This window comes from Anticarsia gemmatalis, chromosome Z (genome assembly GCF_050436995.1).
Source record: "Anticarsia gemmatalis isolate Benzon Research Colony breed Stoneville strain chromosome Z, ilAntGemm2 primary, whole genome shotgun sequence".
Taxonomy (NCBI): Eukaryota; Metazoa; Arthropoda; class Insecta; order Lepidoptera; family Erebidae; genus Anticarsia; species Anticarsia gemmatalis.
In genome coordinates, this window is record NC_134776.1 from 9,237,209 (window position 1) to 9,250,564 (window position 13,356).

The window sequence follows — 13,356 nt, forward strand, 5'->3', positions numbered from 1 at the left end:
CCCTTTGTGACTAGACGTGGTAGCGGCAATTGCTATTTCTAGAAATGTTCTTTATGATAGTATTACTCATACAAATAAGGACGGAGATTGGTTCCGACTTTCATAGATTTACTTTGTGTCTTCGGGATTGGTATTTTTGAAATATTGTATTTTTCTCATCAATAGTGTTGTCTCGGACATTGAACCTTGTAAAGAACAAGCTTATGTTAGCGATTCCATCCCGGAGTAGACGTCTGTTCTTTAATTCTTAAACATTAAATAGAATGTAAATTAAACAAATTACTTTTTTAAACAAAAATGTGAATGTGTATATTGTGTATATTGTATATGTGAAAACTAGTATTTTTGTGTTTGCACGTTTCCGTACACGTGGAATTCTTGTCCCAATGGGAATAGGCACAGTTTTCTACTTTTATCACAATTTCCGGCGAACATGTGGACTCGTGTACTGTCCTGTTATGTGCACAGAAACGTAAGAATAGGCCACTAATTCTAAAGGTTTACAGTTTAAAGCAAACTTTTGTAAGAAAGGATTCAACATTCTAAGAAAAGAGTTCTATTTTCAAATAAGCTTTTGTACATTGTATTTTTCCTGAACAAACGAGCAATTTTCCAAGTTTTATCAAAAAATCTTATTACTTGTATTACGCCTTAATCATAACGAAAGCAAAATTGAACACAAAATCGAATGTACTACAAAATAAATACTTTGATTTTAAACAGAAAACAAAATGGAGCTATAACAAAGACGGTCCCCTAAAATCGTTGCTTGCTAATTAAATTATATTCTCAAAGGTGCCGTTTTAATTAAATCCAAATACCGGTGTATGCTTATTTTCGGAGTAGGTAATGGTGAATTTCAATACGCGAACTATGTAACGGTTTGACGCCTCTGTAACTGCGGATTATTTCCCCACAAATGGACAAAGGCAGGCTACAAGTTGAAACTATTTGAATGAATGAAAACGCTCCTTTCAATGATACGTAGCAACATAATTGGCGTAAACGTTAATTGGCTCTAAGTGCCTCCAGTCACTTGTAACCATGGTGATTACGGATCAGTACAAATTACAAAGGGTCTTGCGAAACACAAAATCCCGCGAATACACTACATTAATAGGTAATGTTCGCGTAGTGTTATGTAAGTAGTGGGTATATTTTCTTAATGTAATTGTTATTTTTTGTGTACACGTCATACGGCTGCTGTATTCGAAATACCTTGAGTATCTAATCGACACAATCCGATTTTGATATACTGTTATTCATAAGATATTATTAGTGTTATTCCTTTATTCTGTTGTGAAATATATAACAAAATTAGAAAAACCAATTGCTACTTGTATTTAAGGAAAATTAGTTATCAAACTACTTGAAGCGTGTCATTAACAAACACGATTATCGACGAAAGTGTGGGCAGTGGTTTGTAAAATACACTCACGTTTCGCTATTGTAGGGTGTGAACCTATTGCCATATACCAGGCACGTTACTCAACTCGAAACTACTATTAAAAATATTGTTATCAGGATTAGAAAATATTTGACCGACCTGAGAATCAAACTCGTGACTTTGTGATCACCAATAAACAACCGCCCAAACCACAAGGGCAGTCTATAAACAATAAAATAAATTCAATATTAATTCTTTACATAAAGTTTCAACACTAACTAATTAGTTTATAACAAAATTATATTCGTTAATTAGCAAAGCGAAGTTCCTTACTCTAGAAGCTAGCGCAATCCACTACACTCTCCGCGGGACTAAATTTGGAAAACTATCCCGGTAGAAGTACGTTGAATAGATACTAACGTTATATGGGAACTGATTAATTAAATGATTGACCACGTTACGTTCATTACTTAAGGTATTAGGTTATTTAAAATGTCTAACAAGATTAATTAAAGAAATATTTTTTATGTGTAGGATGTTTATCGTTTTGTTACTCAATATTGACGTGTCGAGTATTTGTAGCAATAAAATAATCAAATGAAATTATTTTCTCGTCTAAATACGGTATACAAAGACACAGAAAGTGTTGTATTTACTGATAAATCTTAAGTTTTACTTTGGGCTTACAGCAACATAATTTTACTTAGTTATGTATTTGAATATTTCACTGGTGAGATACAAACCGATACACGGTAGGATGGTGATCGCGGCAAGGTGATCTACCATAACTATAGCGCCCAAGCTGGAGTATTACGATATTCTTCCACTTTTGACAATCGGCTAGCGATCTACCAAAACCTGTAGCACGATTGTCTACAATCATTACTGATCCGAGTATCGAGAGTTTGACATTTAAAATGAACTGGAAAAGTAGTTCCCACGATGCTCACTAGAGGCGCTGACCCGATTTTCATATAAAATTTCTCGATAGATAGCCGGTTGTCGATATTCGATAGTTGTACAGAATTGCGCTGCTGAGCAGCGCCCCTAGCGAGTGCCGCAGGAGCTATTTGTTAATGCAAAGACACACACTACAGTTCTTTATTTACATTTAATTTTATTATTTCCTCACTCATAGTGGCCTTCGTATCCTAGTTTCTGTAACTAATTTACATATGCGTCGATCTATCCACCGCAACCAATCTGCGCGCTTCCAATTGCTTCCAATAAGTTAACGAGAAACATGAAAATAGAACGAGTTATGGGAGATGCAACATAGTAACCCAACATTGGAAACGAAATACATGATACGTTTTTGAGACTTTTTGATGTCAGATTTTGATTGGATTTATTTTTTAGACCCACTTTGTTTAGATTGCACGTCGTACTATTGTTTACATTGTTAGTTATCATTTTAAAATGTAACTTAATCAATATATAAATTTCATTGGACAACTAACAATCAGAGTTTGTATTATGGAACCCAGATAACAATTAACATACTTTAAAATAAATTTCAATCTATACAGATAAATTACCAACCAGGTTCAGAACAGATACTCGTGTTCATCATTCAAATAGGATTCGAACCCACTACACAAGGCGCTACGGTTATTGTGGCGAAATGTCCACGTTAACCACACTGACAAACGTGCAGTTAAACTGATTCGATATCGTAGGTATAATCTTTAATTTTAAATAGGTTGGCAACGTCTTTTATCATTATTACTTCCATCATCGTCAAACCATTTAAACCGAAATGAACGTACACACAGACACAAAACATAGTCTATTGTAACCCATAACCGCATTACTAAAATACAATTCCACTTGCAACACAATTGTACGACAATATCGATTGATGGAAGAACCCTTGCTTACCCAACTAGTGGTTAGTTAGTACTATAACACACGTAATTGTTTTGGATGCCCAGCGTTCGTTGCATAAGCCAATCTCCGACCGGTAAAGCGTCCATACAGCCTAATAAAGTAGTTTATGTCGTGATTGAACTGGTATGATTTGACATTTCGAACGGGAAACACGTGAAATGCGACGCACTTATATTACGTACAAAGTTACAACTGTCGATCTAATCAACTTCGTGGGCTGGGAATCGAGTTCGATTGTCATTAGCCCCTTGTTTATGCGCTATTGTGGCTATGTTAATAGTGCCTCTAATAATGTTGTTTATGAAGCGTACCTTGCAACGTGTTTTCAATCTGCCTCGTGTTTGGTCTCATTATTTTGTCCATGTAACTTTCCAGATGGTTAGTGTTTTACTTTGAAGATCTATACGATACCTTTAATCTCTGTATTGATAATGAGGACTTATGTAGAGTAATGTAACTTTCTTTTTGTGTAAAAATATTTTGAGGTGATCTTGTAGATTTGATTTTTTGTCACAGAAACAACAAAGTATACCTAATTCACGATACTAGTGTAGGTGGAGCTTATTTCTTAAACATCATACGCTAGCTAATTCACAAAGATACATTGATACGTGAACAAGTAAAAATCTAGAGTCCAGTTAGTACGTCCACAAGTCAAACAATATTCCGGCGGGTGAGTGCCAGCGAAATTGAGCCCGAATCATTTATAAATGGGGGAGTTTCGCGGGGTGAAATAGGAGGGGAAGGTGTGCCGCTGCATTTTGCATGAGTTCAATGTTGGTTGCCCGATCTGGCTCATTCCACTTTCCTTCTCTTGCACACCTATACAAACTCGCTGTGTACCTTTTTATTGGTACTTACACTATTTTGCTTGTCATTTTGCTTCGTAATGGAATATTGGTTTAATCATTTTGAATTTATAAACGAGTTTGTGATATTGTTTTGTGGTTTTTTCATGTACCTGACAAGGCAAAAATGTTTTCGTCTGATATTATAGTAAACTTTGACCATCCATCGCTCGGCGTGATTGTCCTTTAGACGGTCAGGGCGAGTGTTTTAGAAAACACACTATCTAGGTAGGTACTTGAGAGATCCGCATATTCTGTAGATTAATTTGTTGAATACTTAGATACGACTTATTGACGTCATCTCTGAGATGCGTATAATCTAAGTTAAGTAACAATCTATATTCATTGTAGCTGTTCTAATATAAATAGTGTAGTAGTGATCATCGTAAAAAAACAGCATTAATATCTTGTATTCGAGCTATAGTTTTTAAAAATAAGAGCATTAAAACAAACCGAAACTGGGCTACATCGTAACATAGTGTATTCATTATGATCATTAGTATTAAAGGACTTTAGTCTTAGTTTATTATGTATTCGCCTCGGGAATACGCCGACACTGCAGTCTTACTACGAAATTCTAATATATTCGGTCGTTATCACCCGTGGCATAAGTGTCTACCAATGAATTTAAGACCGGCCGTACATGGGCGTATTGTGCATAATCACCATTAATATTACGTACCCCGTTCACTATCTTCATGTTTTATTCAAAGAATCACAACAGCTACAATAGGAAACACGGTAACCGATAAAAGTGCTCATAACTGAACCAAATTATCCCTAAGATATAGAGTTAGGGGTGATATCCCGAGTAGTGTGTAAACCTAAGGTTTCCTGAACGCTCTGGGCTCGGAATTAGGGTGAATTTTTTATAAGGACGCAGGTAGGGTGTGAGTCGGGGTGAAAAACGGGGTGTTCTGGAGTCGCCGGCACGGTCTGCATATTGCATTAGATTTAAATTGTTTACGTCGTTAAGAAAGAAAGTTCTCCCGAACTGGGCGAGAGGCAAGAAACTTCTTCGCTGATGTCGGTATATTTAATTTTTCCGCATAATCGTATGGGAACGCCGTGACCCGCTTTCTGGTTGTACATGTTTGGATATCATTATAACAAAAGCAAAGAGATAAAAGGCTGTTTGAATAACTTTATAAAGATCATTGTTTTTATAGAATGATTTATATTTCAGCGTCGCCGCCGTGTCGATTAAACATTGTTAGTTAACTATTATTGTATTTAATACAGCTTTATATAACAATGTTTTGAAAAAATCAGTAAATTATATACTGACTTTGTCTTTATTCCATTTCCGGATGCTAATGGATTAACTTTTACAATGTTTGAAAACTTAATTGTAATCGAATATATCATAATGGATGAGTCATATACATGTTATACAATATCACTGCAAGCTGCCATTGTTCTAATTTGTGAGTACAATGTTAGAGGCTTACATGATTGTTATAATTTCGTTAGAGACAGTCAGTAATGCCCGCGCCCTGCCACGGGACAAGTGTGTCAAGATGAAAATTTTCATGTTCACTTTAGTAGTAGTTTTGTGCCACAATCAAAGTGTGAATGGTTCTTTCTTTGACTTTTTGAATGATAAGTTGTCTGACTTTGCTACCTCTTTCGTGACGACTGTGAGAAGTATAAAGGAAGTAGTGAGAAGTATCTTCCAACCTCGCTATCTTTCATATCGAAGCCTGCCCAACCATCTGGTTCCACCTGACGTCGAAGTCAAAAGGACATTTGCCCAGTATGTAGAGGAAATGTCCCAAAACGAAACTGAAATGGCCGAGTACATCAAATTAAAGTCGGAGCCCACTGCTACTATGACCGCTCCACAGCTGGCCTCACTCCACGGCAGGCGGATGGAGTCACACGAGATACGTACAAATGACGGATACTTGCTCAACGTCCATCGCATATTACCCGCCCCTAATATAAAACCAAAATTCTCCAATCGTACTGTCATACTTCACCATGGATTGCTGGGGAGTTCTGCTGACTGGATATTATTGGGACCTGAAAAGTCCTTACCATACCTTCTCTCCAATGCCGGCTATGACGTTTGGCTCGCAAACGCGAGAGGAAATGACTATTCCCGAGGACATTTATACAAGAAGCCTGACTCTGTGGATTATTGGAGGTTTTCATGGCAGGAAGTAGGAAAGTATGACTTAACTTCTCTCATTGATTATATTCGTTCAACTAAAAACTATACTGCAGAAAATATGGAAACGATAGATTACATCGGACATTCAATGGGTGCCACGGCCCTCCTGGTGTTGCTATCAACGACGCCTCAGTATAATCATTATCTAAGAATCGGTATATTACTATCACCGTTAGCTTACATGACAAATGTGGAAGGACCTCTGAAAGCTATAATGCCTATGTCAGTAAGCCCGCCGGACCATTTACTAAAATTAATAGGTAACAAAGAGTTTGTACCTTCGCGCTTAATACCGAAAAGGATAGCCCTAAAATATTGTAAAGGTCCACTACTGTTTTGCTGTAATCCTTTATACTTTATCAGCGGTGGGATACCGGACTATTCATCTCTAAATGATAGTTTTGTAGCCAGAGTGCTGTACCATGTACCTGCCGGCGGATCCACTAATACGATTCTACACTACGCGCAATTGGCAAAGACTGGAAAGTTCCACCCGTATAATGATATGTCGAATGAATTCACGTTACGAGACGTTACGTTACCGATGGTGTTGTTTAGTTCTGATGACGACTGGTTAGCCACTATACCTGATGTTCTTCGACTTTACTTTAGCATCTCGAACCCCATCGACCACTACATTATACGTGATAGGAATTTCACTCACACTGAATTCGTATGGGGCTTGAAAGCCAACGAAGTGGTGTTCGAAAGAGTGTTGGAATTTTTAGAAAATGGCTTGAATATGTTTCAGATAAACAGCAATGAACTTGATATAAGCAATAACACGAGATAATAATATACAGTACTCTTACATCGGGTGTCCCAAATGTCTACAGATATACAAAACTGAGCAGTCTTATTATGCAGTTATGTTGCCATATTTATAAGTAAATGTGTGAATTGACATCTGTGTGTTTTACTATGTCCATAATATTATTGTTTTTGATAAACGAAGAGTCGAAGAGTATATTTATTTTGACACTATGTTTTCATTGTTCGTCGCCTGTGACTTGCGATAGTGCACGTGATCAAAGTCAGTTAGATGTGTTTATGTTATCGAAGGTTCTGTCCACAATATTGATACTTAATTAAGGTTTTGATACAACACTTATTAGTGTATGTTATTTTTAATGTAAAAATTACTCGATAACTGCGATTGTTCAAACAGTAGGGTACAGGACTGCATCTCACGAGGTCGTAGCCCCGATTCACGAATCAAGGAAAATGGTACTGAGTTTTCTAAATTTTGTTTATGCCCTGAATATGGCAGTTGACCGTCGTGCCCTGACACATAATAAAAACAATATACTCGTAAACAGTAGAACGTAGGTAAATCTTGCACATTTTTAATGCCTACACCATGGTATTTGTAAGAATAACAATCAAAAAAATTATATGAAGCAAAATAAAACAAAACTGAATTTGGGCAGGGCATATAATATTGAAATTTTAACACATGTTTACATAGTGGTTTTTGTAAACTACATGAAAGCAACCCTGTCGTGTTTGGACGTGAATGGCGCTTTACATATTTTATCAACAAACAAACTACGAACGTCCAGTTCGTGGTCAGTTATATAAAAATTGCGCTGAAAAAGACTGGCAGTGTCGAAAAAAACTATTATTATTTACTTTTATTACAAACCTAAAACCTTTCTATAGTCAACAAAAACAATTTTTCGTAGAAATTTCGTTTGTTTCTTATTGACAGTTAAATGACAGTCAAACTATGGTACGAGACTATAATCTTGCTTAACCAATATTGCGTATTCCGTGTCAAAATAAAATAGAGAAAGGTCAATGAATACCTTCAATATTTCACGTCATTTATTTCCTCCGAATCTTAGTATACATTTTTTGAATGAAGCTTTCTGAACTTAATGGCTTCTTTAAGAAAAATTAAGGACCAGCTAGAATAACTGTCATATGAACACTAGTATATAGTTATTAATTTGAATCAAGCTAGAAGACCGTTTTATATTACTGCAACTACAATTTTTTTATGTAAAAATATGTTCATAGTTGGCGGAGAAATAGAAAAACTTGATATAAAAAGATTAAGTATGGATTATTACCTATCGCACCTATGGCCAGATTAATATACATTCTTAACACATGCATTTAGTCTTTTAACTAGCTGAAAGTGATTGGTTTATACTTTAAACACCTTTGCTTACAAACAGTAAAATCTTTATATTACAAACATAATATGCAAAATAATTATGAAACCTTAATAGCTTAGCTAATATACTTAAAATATCCTGTTATTACTCGAAGCTAAAGCGTTCTAAGATCGCTAACCACAAGATACCTTTAATGTGAAGCCTTTCTCATTGAGATTAATTTACCGTTTTCCTAGAAACCCTTACACAGTTATCGATAGAAGGTGCTTAGTTGAAAATACTCCTAAGATTGTGGTATGATGAGGTAAAGACTGTATAGCGATATAATTAGAGTTTTCTTGGAAAATATAGTCAGTTATTGCGAAGGTGTAAGAAGATTGAGAATCAAAGGGCAGATAATTGAATTATGTGTCACTAGCTTTTGCTTTCGACTTCGTCGGTGTTAGAAGGTTTTCCTGAGTAATAGATTCCTATATGATACATCGGGCTATAAACTATTTGCGTACCAAATCAAAGACATAAATATACACAGATCATTTCGGCGATGTCTTGAAAATAAGTCAGGTACGTATTACTCGTAACCGGCGGTCTTGTATGACAAGATCTATGGATGTGAATGAGGCAAGGGAAGTTTGTAAGGATCGTACCAAGTGGCGTTCTGTGGTCTCTGCCTTCCTCTATGGGGAAAAGGCGTGGTATTATGTATGTCTGTATGTGTCCCAGATCACAGAATAATCATTCTGTGTATTTAGTTTAAAGATTTACATATGTACATACAATCATAAAATGTGTGGGATTGGATTATGCAAAAAGTATCTAAACGCCGTCGCGTCGTTGAAAAATAATAATAAAATAATACAAAACAAGTAATAGCTCTTAAAACCTATGATGAAGAACGACAAAAAATGAATTTTACTGTAAGAAATAAAAATGGAAGGACAAATATGTAATTTTACAATCCAGAAGATTGAAATATCCCAATTTGTAATCTAATAATATAATTATTAGGCGTACTAATTCAGCGGAGTGAAGATATTTTTGCTTTAGAAAAAGTTTGGAACAAAACTACATATTATGTATGCCAGTAATAAGAGTTCTTTAAAACAGTTTTTGTACTCATGCAAAATATTTAAACCGCATTCGGCCAGCGCGACGCACCTTAGACCTCCCCTTCTGTTGGAGCAGACTAATAATGACTTAGGTTCTATATAATACTAATACCTTACTACCTAAAACAAATATATTTTGTTTTGTACACAAAAGTCATCTGAAAATAAAGTAAATAAGTATAGAGTAGGTGTTTACCATACAATGCAGTGCACAAGACGCTACCTAATAAATATATGCAGACAAAACTTCACAAGGTACCGAGGCGACGAACAGAAACCCGCAAACAACAGTTCCAATTTAAGTTCACATATAATTTTACATTCTCAAAGGTAAACTTTTAATGTGCATACTGCTACTTGAACATTGGAGAAAGACGCATATAAATAAAAAAACTTGGCCTCTCTGTTGACGACACGGTATTTCGTGTTTGTAAAACAAGCAGTTTTGTTTGAATAACATTTATTTTAAATAAACTTTTCAACCGAAGGTCGGTGTAACTGAAAAACAACTCTTATGTACCTATATTCAAACATCGGGATAATTAGACTTGGTACACTATTAATTATTAGTTATTTAATGTCTTTAAGAACAGTATGCTTAGTAGTAGCTGAAAGGTCCTTTTTTATTTATATTGAAAGTAATTGTGGCTCGGTACTGCATACAATAGAACAAATGCCATTGCAAGATGCAGGTGCCTTCAAGAAAGTTATAAAAGTTGATATAGAATAGAAATCTAGGTACTATAATCATGATTAAATTATCAATATTTATTATAAAGTATTGTAATATTGCAATACGCGGAAGTCCTTATATTAACAACTAGCTAGGCTTCATTGTTTATCGGCTCAACAAAAGAAACCTACCAATAGAATAAAGTAGACAATGCAAAGAAGAATAAAAACACAAGAATATAATTTGCAAAACAGATTTACATTTATACCATTCGGGGAGCATTAGTCGGGCCACATTGTTTAACTGAAATCCTTTATTTTAATTCGCTCCCAAAAGAAGTATTCTAATGCAAATAGAAAACCGAAATATTTGGGTACATTTTTTTTCAGACAATAAAATTGTTGAGGCGGCAGATCTCTTAATTGAACAAATGGTAACTAATTTTCAACTCACGATGGAAATGAACGAGTTGTGCTGCAACTTTAGATTAAAAGCCTTTATTTTGTTACACATTTTTCTAGAAAATGTAGACTGGAGTAAAATACGGAGTTGTCTCTGAAATAAGATTACAATGGGACATTTCTACATGCTCCCGCCGTATGTTTGCCAATAAAATCATGACAACCTGCACAAAACAGACTGAGAGCAAATATCTGCGGGCGTTTTACGTTTTTCTCTCTCGATTTTCAGAGAACAAAGGACATTATTTAGGTAATTATACAAAAGACATTCAGTGTATGGGTCCGAGGATATTTGTTTATACCTTCCGCTTCTATTTGAACATGAAAAATGTAGACTGAATTGCGATAAAACTATGATTTGTACGTTTTTAGGAATTTTGGATGGTAAAAATGCTTGTAAGTCAGGTCAATGAAATTCAAGTCTTTGTGGCGCACCGCTACGAATGGTATTCCAAAAGTCATGTTATATGAGAATAGTCGTATGTGTAAGTTCTTTTGCTGTTGCATTGCTATTTTTTACGTCTCGGTGTTATTTCATTGCACTGCAACTAATGCAGGAAGTATCGATTTCCAATTGCCCGATGTGTCTATAGGTTGGGTCATACATACAGTCAAAATGAACCATTTGTAACTATTACACTATGGATTTTATCCCAATGATGGAACATAATACATTTTCAAATTAAATCCGTTTGCTAATATGAAACTACTGGAAGAACGATGCTCGCTAGTGACCTGTTTTTACATCTCCCACTACATTTTAAGTAGTAATACATCACGAGGGAGTTGCAAGCCTACAAATACGCCTTGACTAAAACGAACTATCCAGACGAAGCAATAAAATATTCCATATGGGAATTGAACCTACGACACCTGCCGCAATGGTATTTGCGAGCCGACCGCTTTATCAACTGCGCTATCCACGGGCGTTTAATGGATTGGTCCCTATATTGCAATGACACTGCCGCTTGCAATCGTCGATGTGGTATGTTGCAGTACATTGCATATTGATAAACTTGTATTGGTGTAAAAAAGTGGCATTTTTATTACGGGCGCGCTTTGCACATTTCTGAGGTTTGTCAGGTTTTTATGAAAGTGTACCTTTGTTGGAAAATAGAATTATGGCTTACTAGCTGACCCGTGCGGCTCCGCTCGCGTGAATTTCGTACTGTTGCTTATTCGTTTGAGCACGCGAATTGCGAAGCACTCGATACACCTACACATAAAAATGTTAACAACTCTTTTGTCATCTAATGGTTATTTACGAAAGGGACCCGAAAGGCACACAATGTGACACAGGCTCAGGCAGGCCTGATTTCCTGTGGTTACCTTCTTTTCCGCTCTCGTCTGTATCCGTAGCAGTTTACAGTGTAAAATATAATACCTTATAATAGACTGACCATTGCTTACCCGTCTGGATTCAGAATATTATTATAGGTCCTATCTGCGCCGGAGCTCTTCAGACGCGTAATAATGTATACTTGCGATGATACGTCCGAAACCGCGTAACCCGTAATTATTTTTTATACTTATATCATCCGTTGTTTATTTTTTAAAACTTACCACATAGTCTGTTTCATAGCTATCCAATTTATTTCCTTAATGCAACCAATTAATTTGGTTATTAAATATTATGTGATTCGAACAACAACGCCATCTGTCAGTTGCGGCGAACAACGACAACAAACGAAATTACTCGGTGTGCCATCTAGGATATCCCGATCGCACCGGACCCACGTAAACCAACATTTTTGTGTAATATATCATACAACATTTATGTTTAAAAATCTTTTAAATGTATAGCATGTTTCAAAGGTATTTTTTTACAATAAAGCCATCAAAATAAATTAATTAGAAAAAACATGCTTTGTCGCGGTTTATAACGCCATCTATTGGTTGGTGCGAACAACAGGTATCGATACGGCAGGCGCCGCGTTAACTATGCGAATGTTGTGAAATGGATTGTAACGCCATCTATGGTCTCTATAGGGAAACGCAGGTTCAAACGATTTCTACGTATTTTTTTCAATTTTCTAAAAATCTTTGAAATTTTATGCTATAAAAAGTATCCTAGAAATTGCTCCACTACTTATTCTATGCATATACCAAATTTCAGTGCATTCTATCCGGTAGTTTTTACGTGATAGCGACACATACAGACGGAGGACAGACAGACAGACAGACAGACAGACAGACAGAAAAGAAAATTATAAATTGCAGATTCGGTATCAGTATCCGTTACTAAACATCCCCCATTGGTTTTTTTTTAAATATATTCGAAGTACAGAATTGACCTCTCTACAGATTTATTATAAGTATAGATATTTGGTACTTTTTATTTTCTTCAAAATACTTTGTCTCGTATTAATAAAAATTTCAGGAAGATCTTCACTTTACTTTTTAATATAAGCCTGTAACTAAATTACGTAACCATGGATTTATCTTTTTTCGTGATTCCTCTTACGAAAAACGGACACAAAGAAACATAAAAATAATTTTGTTCCTAGGATCAAACCCAGAATCTTCTAGCATGATAGAAGCAGTATGACTCACTTAACCACTTCACCATAGTCACGACAATTTCTAATTAACATTCAGTCGTTATCCCAACTATGTGAAGTTTCATCACAGTATTTATATTTAGGGGTGTGAACCCTCTACGAAATAAACATAAAAATTTATCCACGAA

At 35.6% G+C, this 13,356-nt stretch overlaps 1 protein-coding gene across 1 annotated transcript; it reads left to right on the forward strand.

Annotated features, from left to right (window-relative positions):
• The first annotated feature begins 5,605 nt into the window (after nt 1-5,605).
• On the forward strand, nt 5,606-7,201 carry LOC142986425 (lipase 3-like). The gene has a single exon (XM_076134926.1). The coding sequence runs from the start codon at nt 5,646-5,648 to the stop codon at nt 7,092-7,094; it is 1,449 nt and encodes a 482-aa protein (XP_075991041.1). The 5' UTR covers nt 5,606-5,645; the 3' UTR covers nt 7,095-7,201.
• The last annotated feature ends 6,155 nt before the right edge of the window (nt 7,202-13,356 follow it).

What these genes read in the sequence shown, in the direction of transcription:
- LOC142986425 (XM_076134926.1), top strand. Translation starts at nt 5,646, where the DNA reads ATGAAAATTTTCATGTTCACTTTAGTAGTAGTTTTGTGCCACAATCAA.